Here is a 12,028-nt window from a genome sequence, read left to right as displayed (position 1 = left end):
CCCAGATTCCCTGCACCAATATGTTTTCATTGCATTAATTTCATCTTTCACTAACAATGCCACATCACCATATTTTTTTCACACCTAAGATTGAATTCTTTTGCATGTTCAGTTGTAGCATGGTCGTCAGCTGTCACATATCCACAATCAGAATCAGATTATCATGTTTACGATTATTTGCATTGTTAATTCATTTAACTGATCCCTAATGTTCTGTGCACTCAGATATACTACCTTCAGACTTATATTATTGACATTTTTGCACATTTTGTTTGTTGCTAGTTCTTGTTTCCTCTGTCTTCCTGTTTTGCTTTCTACTTTTCTATCTTGGCTTTCCATTGCACTCTTGTCTCCCCAGTTAGGTTCCCCTTCCCCTGCCAGTCTGGTTTAAAATCTCTCCCACAGTACTAGCACATGCACTTGTAGGATATTAGTCCTGGTCCTGTTGGAGTGCAAACTGTCCAACCTTTGCAGGCCCCAGTTGCCAAAACTGGTCTCAAAGCCTCAAGAATGTACATCCTTCACTCTTCCACCATCCCTCCAACTACTGACTGAACTAATCTATTCTCCTGCCCCTGTCCTCACAAGCATGTGAGGGCACTGGATGTAATCTATGACTGCAATCATTTGAGGTCGAGTATTTTAATTTACTTCCTAGCACTCAATATTCTGCCCCCAAATCTTATTTATATCGTTACCGATCTGGATCACGAGCTCTGGTTGTTCTCTCATCCCTTCAGAAGGTCCTGCAATCATGCAATGGCATTCTGACCCTGGTACCAGGAATGCCATCCAACCCTGGTGTCACTTTGTCAGAACATCTGCCTGTACCCCTTATGATATAAGCCCTTCTTAATATTATGCTTCCATGTCTTTTCTTCTCCTGTGCTGCTGGGCTGTTCCTGGTGTCACAGTTTTGGCTCTTGTTGCATTCCACTGAGAAACTACCCCTTTCAACATTGAGAAATCGGAGATGGCACGAAGGGATTTATCGGATATTATCTTTTCCAATGAGAGTCTGGTGTTAGATTCAGGTGACCTTTATCTTGGTACAACTTTATTACAGCTTCAGATTTTCTTCACAGTAAGGCACACAAAAGCTTCAGATTGTCTTAGCTTATGCAGTTTTTAATTCCGAGCACAAGCCTCCACCCTTCTGACAACAATAGGTCAGTGGCACTGGATTATCTCTGTAATTGGCTGTAGGTATAGCATCTTACACAGTTCAAGCTTGCTCATCACTGAAATGATGTCCAGGTTCTCATGATGTTTCCCAGACCTTCCTATCTTTCTTCTTGAGGCTTTTCACTTTGGATACTGTATTCAAGTAACCTCTGCCAGCTGCACTGTGTTAACTGACAATTAATTAGATACTTGAATATAAAAGAATACTGATTTTTTTATCAGTTCCAACAATGTTATGTGGTTACACCTAATGTTAGAATTCTTTACATAACAAGTTGTGTGTTACTTTGTCCATTCAATCCATATTCCAGTGTCTGCTAATTTCTGTATTCATTCCTCCTCATAATAACAGGGACTGTTTTTGCTGTCTGAAACTGGTTTGAATCCTTTCCTCTAATGCTTTTGGTGATTTTATTTTTGTATGTAAGTGGATCAATAGCTACTTCGGAATCTACATCTGTGGTTATCTAAAGGATCTTAACTAATACCTACTCTTAATATTGTAACAGATTGATTAAATAATTCAAGAGAAACAAATAATTAGTGCGAAATATTCTTATCTATATTAGCCATTGCAGCTGCACATTCTCACTCATTTAAGTAACCTTGAGCCTTACAGAGCTGCTGCTGTTCTACTTGCAGAGACTATATCAAGTAAATATTTTTCCATATGCTGTCACTACTGTCAGCCATGTTCTGCTGCATTAGCCATGGGCAGACATTGGCCATTTTGTGCCGTTCAGTCATGGGCACCCCTAATGCAGGATTCCTGCATTGTCTACCTGGTGCTTTTTCTTTGTTTGGCAGTAGTCCACTCCTTTTGTACCTGTGCACTCTTTAGCTGTGGTGTGCCAGTCAACTATGTAGATCTCAGCCTTGCGTATTCTCTACAATTATGTTAGCTGCCGCTCCAGACCCGAAACACCAATTTTCCGTAGTTGCAACTGCAGACAGTTCATGTACATGTGGCCAGTCTGGACACTGCAAGTGTCCCTGACTTCCCGAATTGCACAGGAGAAACATTCCACTAGGTCCAGCTGCCTTACCGTGACCTAACCATGAATTACCCATTTTATGTTTATTTTCTCTAGTTTAAAAAATATTCAATATATACTAAGGACCTTACCTTATTCCTTGTACTCAAATACCCTAAAGACCAATTTTTAACTTCTCAATACAAGTTAATTAAGATGGTGACACAACAAAGTGGGATTGAGTTAAAAATTAGTTAACAAAAAAAAAATGAATTAAGCTTGGGCGATTTCAGCAAAATTGTCTCATGGAGACTAGTAATATGATTTCATCTAGTCTTGCCTTTTATAACTTCATTGCTTTGTTGCGACATGTTGTCTTAACAGTTGTAGTATTGCATATTTGTGTTCAAAGGAATTACAAAAAAAAAGCCAAGATTCATGTATGCTAATCTTAATTACATTTACAGGAAAGTGATGTGCCTTTCGAAGAACTTCTAGCACTTTATGGTTATGAAGCATCCGATCCAATCTCCGAGCATGAAAGTGAGGGCAGCTCACCCAGTGAGCTTGCTGATAACTTGCCAGAAATGACTCTGGATAAGGTAATCATTTATACCACTTATGTTGTTTTGAACTTTTAAAAGCATTCAGCTAATTAATGCCAATATCTGCCTACGTTTTTATAAGAAGCAAGTGAATCTTGGTTGGTCCTACTCATAAAGATCAAAGGGAAATGTCAACCTTTATGTGAAATTTATTATGCAACCATGATGGAAATAATGTTTTTTGGACTGCTGAAAAATCTGAATGACTGATCAGAATGTGTCTGTCTTTGTTCTGTGAGTACGCTTAAAATTAAAGTTTCATTATAATCAGAATTCTTGCATATGGGGAGTCATTAACAAATCCCACACTTGATTAATGTGCAATGGTTTTTGCTGGTGAAGTTTAGACTGTCGCCGAAATCCACAGCTTTATTAAAGGAAGCTCTTAGCTTCTCTGCCATTTTCTCTGTCTAACAATTTTACTGTTTTGCCAAAACCTTTGCTATTGTCACCATGATTTCTTCATAGACCTGCAATGAGAATGCAAAATCTTACTTGACGACTTGCAACATTTTCTACTCTTTAAGAAGCACCAGCTGAAATATTTCTTAGAGTCTGCATAAAAGAATGGAATGATGGATAGTCATTTCTTAGAGACCCTATTAAAGGAAATTACAAACCAATTTGAAAATTTAATATACAATTAAACTGGTTAAAAATAGATAAAAAGCAGAGTTGCTGAATGGGGAAACGGTGCAAAGTGAGCATAACAGCAGATACATCAATTTTGATAGTCTAAACTTGAAACTTGATTTTTCTTCTTTTGGGTGCTCTAACAGCAGTTCTTTTTTTAATCAACACCCTGAAACCATAGATGCTTCATGTCTTGTCTTGTAGTCAGTTTGAACCTCTGTCTTTTAATCTAACGACTAACATGCAATAAACCATTTGCTATTTGTTGTGACTGAGCTGACACTTGCTTTCTTGTAGTTTGACCACAGCAATCTTTTGTCCTATATAATTGAAGGATCAGTATGAAAGATTGTCAATTTATTGTGCAATTGGTATCGAGCTTAGCAAATTCCATGAAATTGAACTAAACAGTGAAAACCTTTCAAATTGTGTACCAGTTACAAAAGGTGCTCCTTTCACATAATCAAGGAAAAATATATGTTAGTTTCTTTTCGTCATTAGTTACAATGACTGATTAAAATACATGATAACTTTTGTATTTGTTCATGGAATGTGAGAATCACTGCTGAGACCATTATTTGTTGTCCGTCCTTAATTACTTTCGATTTATCATTGTGACATGTACCGAGATACAGTGAAAAGTAATTTAGAAGGTTATGTTGAACTGCCTTCTTTAACCACTGCAGTTCATATTGTAAAAGTCCTCCCAGAATGTTGTTACAGAGAGTGCTTGACGGTTTTGATTCAGAGGCGTTGAAAGAATTTCAATGTATTTTCAAGTTAGGGTTTTGTATGACATTGGGACTTTGGACATGCTGGTGTTTCCCATTCACGTGTTGCCCTTGTCTTCGTTATTATTAAATGTTGGTTCTGGAGGTGCGCGTGAAGAAGTCTTAGTGAGTTGCTACAATGCGTCTTTTTGATGATGTGCATTGCAGTGATTGTGTACCAATGGTTGAAAGAATGAAATGTTTTAAGATGGTGGATTGACCATCAAATGCACTGCTTTGTTCTCCTTGATGTTAAATTTTGTATGTGTTGGAGCAGTACTTTAAGACACTCCTGATTTATGCCTTTAAACAAGTGGAAAGGCTTATAGAGTCATAGAGTCATGGAGATGTACAGCATGCAAACAGACCCTTCGGTCCATGCTGACCAGATATCCCAACCCAATCTAGTCCCACCTGCTAGCACCTGGCCCATATCCCTCCAAACCCCTCCTATTCATATACCCATCTTTTAAATGTTGCAATTGTATCAGCCTCCACCACTTCCTCTGGCAGCTCATTCCATACACATACCCACCTCTGCATGAAAAAGTTGCCTCTTTTATATCTTTCCCCTCTCACCCTAAACCTATCTTTTGTGGGCGGCACGGTGGCACAGTGGTTAGCACTGCTGCCTCGCAGCGCTAGAGACCTGGGTTCAATTCCCGACTCAGGCGACTGACTGTGTGAAGTTTGCACGTTCTCCCCGTGTCTGCGTGGGTTTCCTCCGGGTGCTCCGGTTTCCTCCCACAGTCCAAAGATGTGCAGGGTCAGGTGAATTGGCCATGCTAAATTGCCCGTAGTGTTAGGTAAGGGGTAAATGTAGGGGTATGGGTGGGTTTCGCTTCGGCGGGTCGGTGTGGACTTGTTGGGCCGAAGGGCCTGTTTCCACACTGTAATGTAATCTAATCTAATCTAATCTAATCTAATCTATGCCCTCTAGTTCTGGGCTCCCCCACCCTAGGGAAAAGACTTTCTCTATTTACCCTATCCATGCCCCTATGTTTTAGTAAACCTCTATAAGGTCATCCTTCAGCCTCCGACGCTCCAGGAAAAACAGTCCTAGCTATTCAACCTCTCCTTATAGCTTAAATCCTCCAACCCTGGCAACATCCTTGTAAATCGTTTCTGAACCCTTTCACGTTTGACAACATCTTACCAATAGGAAGAAGACTAGAACTGCACACAGTATTCCAACAGTGGCCTAATCAATGTCCTGTACAGCAGCAACATGACCTCCCAACTCCTGTACTCAATACTCTGACCAATAAAGGAAAGCATACCAAATGCCACTTTCACTATCCTGTTTACCTTCAAGGAGCTATGAACCCGCACTCCAAGGTCTCTTTGTTCAGCAACGCTTCTAAGGACCTTACATTTAAGTGTGTAAGTCCTGCTCAGATTTGCTTTCCCAAAATGCTGCACCTCACAGTTATCTAAATTACATTCCATCTGCTGCTACTGAGCCCATTGGCCCATCTGATCAAGATCCCGTTGTGATCTGAGATAACCTTCTTCGCTGTCCACTACACCTCCAATTTTGGTGTCCTCAGCAAACTTACTAACTATACCTCTTATGCTCACATCCAAATCTTTTATATAAATGATCAAAAGTAGTGGACCCAGCGGTACTCCACTGGTCACAGGCCTCCAGTCTGGAAAAAAAACCCTCCATCACCACCCACTGTCTTCTACCTTTTGAGCCAGTTCTGTATCCAAATGGCGAGTTCTCCCTGTATTCCGTGAGATCTAACCTTGCTAACTAGTCTCCAATGGGGAACCTTGTGGAATGCCTTACTGAAGTCCATATAGATTATGTGCACCGTTCTGCCCTCATCAATCCTCTTTGTTACTTCTTCAAAAAAACTCATTCAAGTTTGTGAGATATGATTTCCCACACACAAAGCAATGTTGACTATCCCTAATCAGTCCTTTGCCTTTCCAAATATATGTACATCCTGTCCCTCAGGATTCCCTCCAACAACTTGCCCACCACCGAGGTCAGGCTCACCGGTCTATAGTTCCCTGGCTTGTCTTTACCGCCCTTCTTAAACAGTGGCACCACGTTTGCCAATCTCCAGTCTCCCGGCACCTCCTCTGTGACTATCGATGATACAAATATCTCAGCAAGAGGCCCAGCAATCACTTCTCTAGCTTCCCACAGAGTTCTAGGGTACACCTGATCAGGTCCTGGGGATTTATTCACCTTTAACCATTTCAAGACATCCAGCACTTCCTCCTCTGTAATATGGACATTTTTTTTAAGATGTCACCATCTATTTCCCTACAGTCTATATCTTCCATGTCCTTTTCTACAGTAAATACTGATGCAAAATACTTGTTTAGTATCTCCCCCATTTTCTGCAGCTTCACACAAAGGCCGCCTTGCTGATCTTTGAGGAGCCCTATTCTCTCCCTAGTTACCCTTTTATGTCCTTAATGTATTTGTAAAGTCCCTTTGGATTCTCCTTAACTCAGCTTTAGCAAAGCTATCTCATGTCCCTTTTTTGCCCTCCCTGATTTCTCTTTTAAGAATACTCCTACTGCCTTTTTACTCTTCTAAGGATTCACTCGATCTATCCTGTCTTTTTCTTCCTTCTTTTTCTTAACCAAAACCTCAAATTCTTTAGTCATTTGCTTGGGAGTCACGAGATATGTCATTTAACACAGAATATGCTGTCTTTGATATGTTCTTTTAATTGCAGTATTTGAGAGTCAGGAATTTGATGATAGTAATGCCATTGAGTGTCAAGTAAAGTGGTTGGACTTTTATTAGAGATGCCCATTTCCTGCTCCGAATGTTGCTTACATGTTATCAACCAAAGTTGTCTAGGTCCTGCTGCAAATCTGCAGAAATATGAATAAATAAGCATATGTGATGAACCCTGCCTTTTATTGACAGGAGCAAATAGCTAAAGATCTTCTTTCTGGAGAAGAAGAGGAAGAGACCCAGTCTTCAGCAGATGATTTAACTCCGTCTGTCACTTCCCATGAGGCATCTGATCTTTTTCCCCACCCTCTGAGATGTAAGTTCAAAAACATGATGGTTTACAAGGTTCTTATGTATGTGGAAAGCTAAATAAGCCATTTTCAAGCATTTATATAGAATAACCGTATACACATTCCTTTGTTGCATCTATTATTTCTAAATTATACCATGGTTTTTGCACCTACTTTTGTTATGATTCCAGCTAACTGTAATACTGAAGCTGACTGTGTTTCTAAAGTGAAACCCTGATTTGATCGACTTCAAATCCTACTTTTGCAATTTAGTCATCATGCTGGTCAGCCATTCAGCATACTCACAAGAGGGTATCAATGTATTTTTAACATAAGAGCATAAAAGTCTATTGGACACACAGAGGAGAAAAAAAATATAAACTAGTTCACACTTGTTTAATGATATTATATCACTCAGGACTACTTTTCAACCCCAACTTGTTTGAACAGTGCTAAAGTAACAGAATCATTCCTGACATAGACCTGTTTGCTCTGTCAGAAACCCGAACACTGCCTAACCTCTGGATGGTTCTCTTTATTGATAACAAACTTGTTTCTTTCTCTGTCACCATGTGGCACAAGAAACCTCATTGATAGGCAATAGCCCAATTGTTTTTCTTCGACTGTGGGTTTTTCTAAAGCATTTAACTACTGATTTTCAGGATTCCAGGAGAAAATGAGGACTGTGTTCAGGATTCTTAAAAGCTTCATCTTAAATGCATGTAAACAAATTACCAGACAGCCTGGTGGCTCTCTGAGAACTCAAAAATTAAACAAAGTCCTTCTCTTAACCCATGCAATATAGCTTAATGCCCACACTTAAAGTTTTATATGACTTTGTTGACATTAGATTCTAATTTTCTACAAAATAATAATTTATCATGAACTATCACCACATTTTCTGCCTGGAAATCCATTCTATATGTTCAGCAGTTTGCTTAAAAGGATATTCCAAATCAGTTTTAGCATTGTACTGGTTTGAACTTGTTTTAATCATAACTTTCGCTTTACTGTTATCTTCCTCTTGAGAATGAATAAAGTATGATCTAATACAGTTTGCACAGGAAGGTGAAAAAAGATAGAACAATTCATTGTTCAAATATTTTATGAAAATCTCCTTGAAATCTGCTTTATTCAATGTTGATTATATTTCACATATGATGTTTGGCTGTTACAACACAAGAACCACCAGGATGACATTTCAGATAGGGAAGACCAATGATTCATAATCACTCACCCATTCCAATTTTTCTTCCTTTCTAATGAAATGTTTCATTAAATCCTTTTCATATCTCAGGAGTGAAATCCCATTTTAAAAAATTCCGTCCAACAACCTATACAAGTATTTAGTTCCAAATGTTGATTTTCCATTTGTTAAAGAAAATATAGTTTGAATTTATGCAGCTTGGTTCTAAAATCTATGAAAAGGTAGACAACCAGGGCAATTTTTAACTTTTAAGTCCCTTAATTCAGAACAAAATGTTAAATTTCAACTACCATAGCGTTCAGAGGAAGAGAAATTACAGTTTGTAATTTCATAATTCAGCTCAGTAAGTTTTAGTATTATAGCCTTTTATTAGACTAACTGTGAGAGCATTCGTTATCTGCTCTGAAGTAAGAGCCCAAGCATGGCCAATGTATTCCAAAAGTGATCTTAAACCATTTACAATTTCAATAATCATTTTCAACTCTTGCTGTATTATGAATTTAAGAGAATTAACTTTAATGTTAGTCCAGTGATGTGATTGTTCTATGGTTGCAACACCACTAAATCTGAATTTCTAATAGGTACAATAATCTCAGTACAGGAACTGGTAAAATGTGTGATTGGGTAACTCTCGGTAACCAGCTTCTCTCTTAATTTGGTGGGATCTAGTTCTGCTACTCCTTCCAAATACTTAACATTGAATTATTTTCAGCCCTTTCTGACTTGCATCCATGAGGTTGTACAGTCTTGTCACTTTTTATTTTTAAAACTAAAGATGAAAATCAAACAGGGACTTGACAAGGTCAGCAAAGTGTGGAACAGTTACATGAATAAAACTGGTCAACTATTTGTATATGATTGATCTTGTGATCGTGAAGAGTGTTTGTAGGAAACAGACAAACTCTGAGGAGAGAAAAATAGAAAATTAGAGGAAAAATAAGTGACTGGAGTGGGAAAGAAAAATTGCTAGAATATATGTGACCCTGTAAGTTATGGGTTTTCAAATGATTTCAAATTTTTAGAGACATAATGTTATGAGGGTGTAAGGGGTACTATATATTTAAGAGAGTTGAAGGACTTAGCAAACACACAGAGTGCTGGAGAATTTACAATGTAACATTTGGCGCAGCAGCTAGCAGTACATGGGTTGCTATGAGACAAAAAACAAATTCAAATTTGGCCAGTTTAAATTATGCCCCAAGATACTAAACTCCAGTCAAGTTTGAATTTGATATTTTAACAATGTTAAAGCGAATGAAACGATACGATGTTTTGGGTTATAAGACCAGGGAAAATTGAACAGTTGGAGTACAAGTGCCAAAGGACCAACAGATATAGGCTACAGTAAGAACTGTCAGAGGGTATGTGTCTGGAGAAGGAGTTTGCACAGAGAAAAAGATTGACACCGACCTGGAGAGCACATTTACAGAGGCAGATACCAAGAGAAGATTCGACAGTTGGCTGGTTTTGAAATTTGAATTTTTCTGTAAATCTTAATCAGGGATCTTATCAGACCAGCATTGTAGGGGGACGGTAAAAGATAGGTTTAGCTGATTGAGTTGTAAATAGTTGTTAATTATTCTCTATTAGACTTAAAAATTAACAACTTTTGTTTTACTCTTAGATAGTGACTTTTGGGTTAATTCTTTGCCTCTCAAATTTTAAAAGATTACAGCACGGGTTAAATCATTCCTGTGTTGCAGGTTTAAATTAGCAGGTGCGTTTACCCTGTGTCGTAACAATTTTAAAAAATTACATTCAACAGCCCCCACTTTGTATATAGATCAGCTTGGTCTATCTGGCCATAAACCTCGTTTATTTCTTTCTTCAGAAATGCATGTAAGCAGGTTACTTGACGTCTGTATGTTACTTTTGTTTCCCCTCTGTTGTCGGCTAAATTAGTTCTTTTGAGCTCCACTTCAAAATGAATTTGAAGTCCTGAGGTTATATTAATTTGAGTTATCTCATTTGCAGGTAATTAACATTTTAGGACTCTTAATTAAATAAATTTTCACCTCCTGTATCTGGCGGAGTTCCATTAAAGAAATGTGACTGACTGGGAACATCATAATTGTATTTATTCATGAATTCTTTATACCCCAGTCTTTTACATTGTTGAAATTGCAGATGTTTTCTTGGAAAAGTGACCTAGCAAGATGCTTCTTTCAGGAAACATCAATTCAGAAGGGTCAGTGATATTTGAGCTAGAAACCAGAAACTATGATTGTTGTATTTAAAACAAAATTGCCCAGTAAAAATCGCTGCTTTCCCACACGCTTGGCCAAAGCAATGCTATTTTCATAAAATACGCTTCATATGCAGGACAAGTGCATGTTAGGTGGGCTTCAGATTGTTGCACCGTCCTGTGGAACCATCGAGGGCCGAAGGGCCTGTACTGCGCTGTAATGTTGTATGTTACTTAACGTGTATATTTACATGACAAACTTGTACCACTGTTCAGAGCAAAAATTTGCAGTATTTCTCTTCTCAAAATTTCAAAGCTTTGAATTCTGACATGAACCTGTGAGAAGCATCACATCTTTGTGCAACTTTGAAGTTTTTGTCTCTATGTGGTGAGGAGTTCTTGCCAACTTAATTTGCATGATGGTAAGGAACTTTGAAAAAGAAAATTCATGTCTGATTTCCACTCCAAACAGTTAGATTGTGCTAGTTATCTACCATTTTGTTCCTGTTGAAGCTGTTTCACACTGGTTTGGGATTGTTTTTGTATGCTGCTTTGGAGTGGTTCTTAACAGTCAAGCTGATCACAACAAGGCCTCTCTGCATACATAGTCCCTGTTTTGTGGTGCTGAATTCTGGTGTTCTTGCCTAACCTTAGCAGATGGCCAAGAAGGAATAAAATACATCCAATAATTAAACACATCTATACTCTACTTTTGAGACTGTAGAGGAAAGATTAAGTATAAATCCACAGTTGGTATGCGATCCTTTTAGTTATTCATGAACAATGCAATTAATCACATACATTTGGAAGACTAAAACTGTTGGCTCTTTCAGTTAGAAACATATGTGTCAATAGTTATTGCTTTAAAAAAAAACTTGCATTTATATAGCACTTTGTTTAATCTTAGCATGCCCTAATCACAGTCAACGAAGTACTTAAGAAATGCAGTTGTTGTCATAAATACACATTAAAATCCAGTTTGTACTATGTCCTTTGTAGGATGATAGTTTACCAGGTAATTTGTTTAATGCTGTTTGTGAAGAGCTAAATGTTACCTAGATTCATTGGTTAGCCTAACAAAGAAGAAATAAAGGGAGTTTTGAGGAGAAAACCCTAAAAACTATTGTTACACAAATAGAAGCTTTTCCTCAGCTTCTGTAATACTGACATGCCATTTTATCCTTGTCATCACACACCCACCCCATATTGTCACCAGGAGCTGTACAACTGGATAGGGATGCAGGCTGTGGGACAACAACCAAGACTCGAGCAGTCTTGGTTCTAGAATTTAAGCCACCAACTACTCAGATAATGCAGATAGACAGAAACTATTATATGTGAAGCCTCTCATTTTATTCTGCCAATCTTTACCAGAGGAATTGTGACCTGTTGGTGATGCTGTTGTGGCGCTTTGAAGTTGAGATTAGCTATCTCTGCAGATACAAAGCCAACATTCTTTTTGGTGGAGGAAT

The 12,028-nt window shown here is 38.2% G+C and overlaps 1 protein-coding gene across 2 annotated transcripts in view; it reads left to right on the top strand.

Moving 5' to 3' along the window:
- The window catches only part of LOC122565054 (mesoderm induction early response protein 2-like), a 90,326-nt gene that overhangs the window by 30,523 nt on the left and 47,775 nt on the right, over positions 1 to 12,028 (top strand). For both annotated transcript variants that reach the window (XM_087976016.1, XM_087976015.1), the window contains 2 exons: positions 2,627 to 2,761; positions 7,067 to 7,190. In XM_087976016.1, coding sequence (XP_087832142.1) covers positions 2,627 to 2,761; positions 7,067 to 7,190 — 259 coding nt within the window. The remainder of the gene's footprint in view (positions 1 to 2,626; positions 2,762 to 7,066; positions 7,191 to 12,028) is intronic.

Source organism: Chiloscyllium plagiosum, unplaced genomic scaffold, assembly GCF_037043375.1.
Source record: "Chiloscyllium plagiosum isolate Xiang-an unplaced genomic scaffold, Cpla_swu_hap1 HiC_scaffold_28, whole genome shotgun sequence".
NCBI classification, from domain to species: Eukaryota; Metazoa; Chordata; class Chondrichthyes; order Orectolobiformes; family Hemiscylliidae; genus Chiloscyllium; species Chiloscyllium plagiosum.
This window is presented reverse-complemented; position numbering and strand designations above follow the sequence as displayed.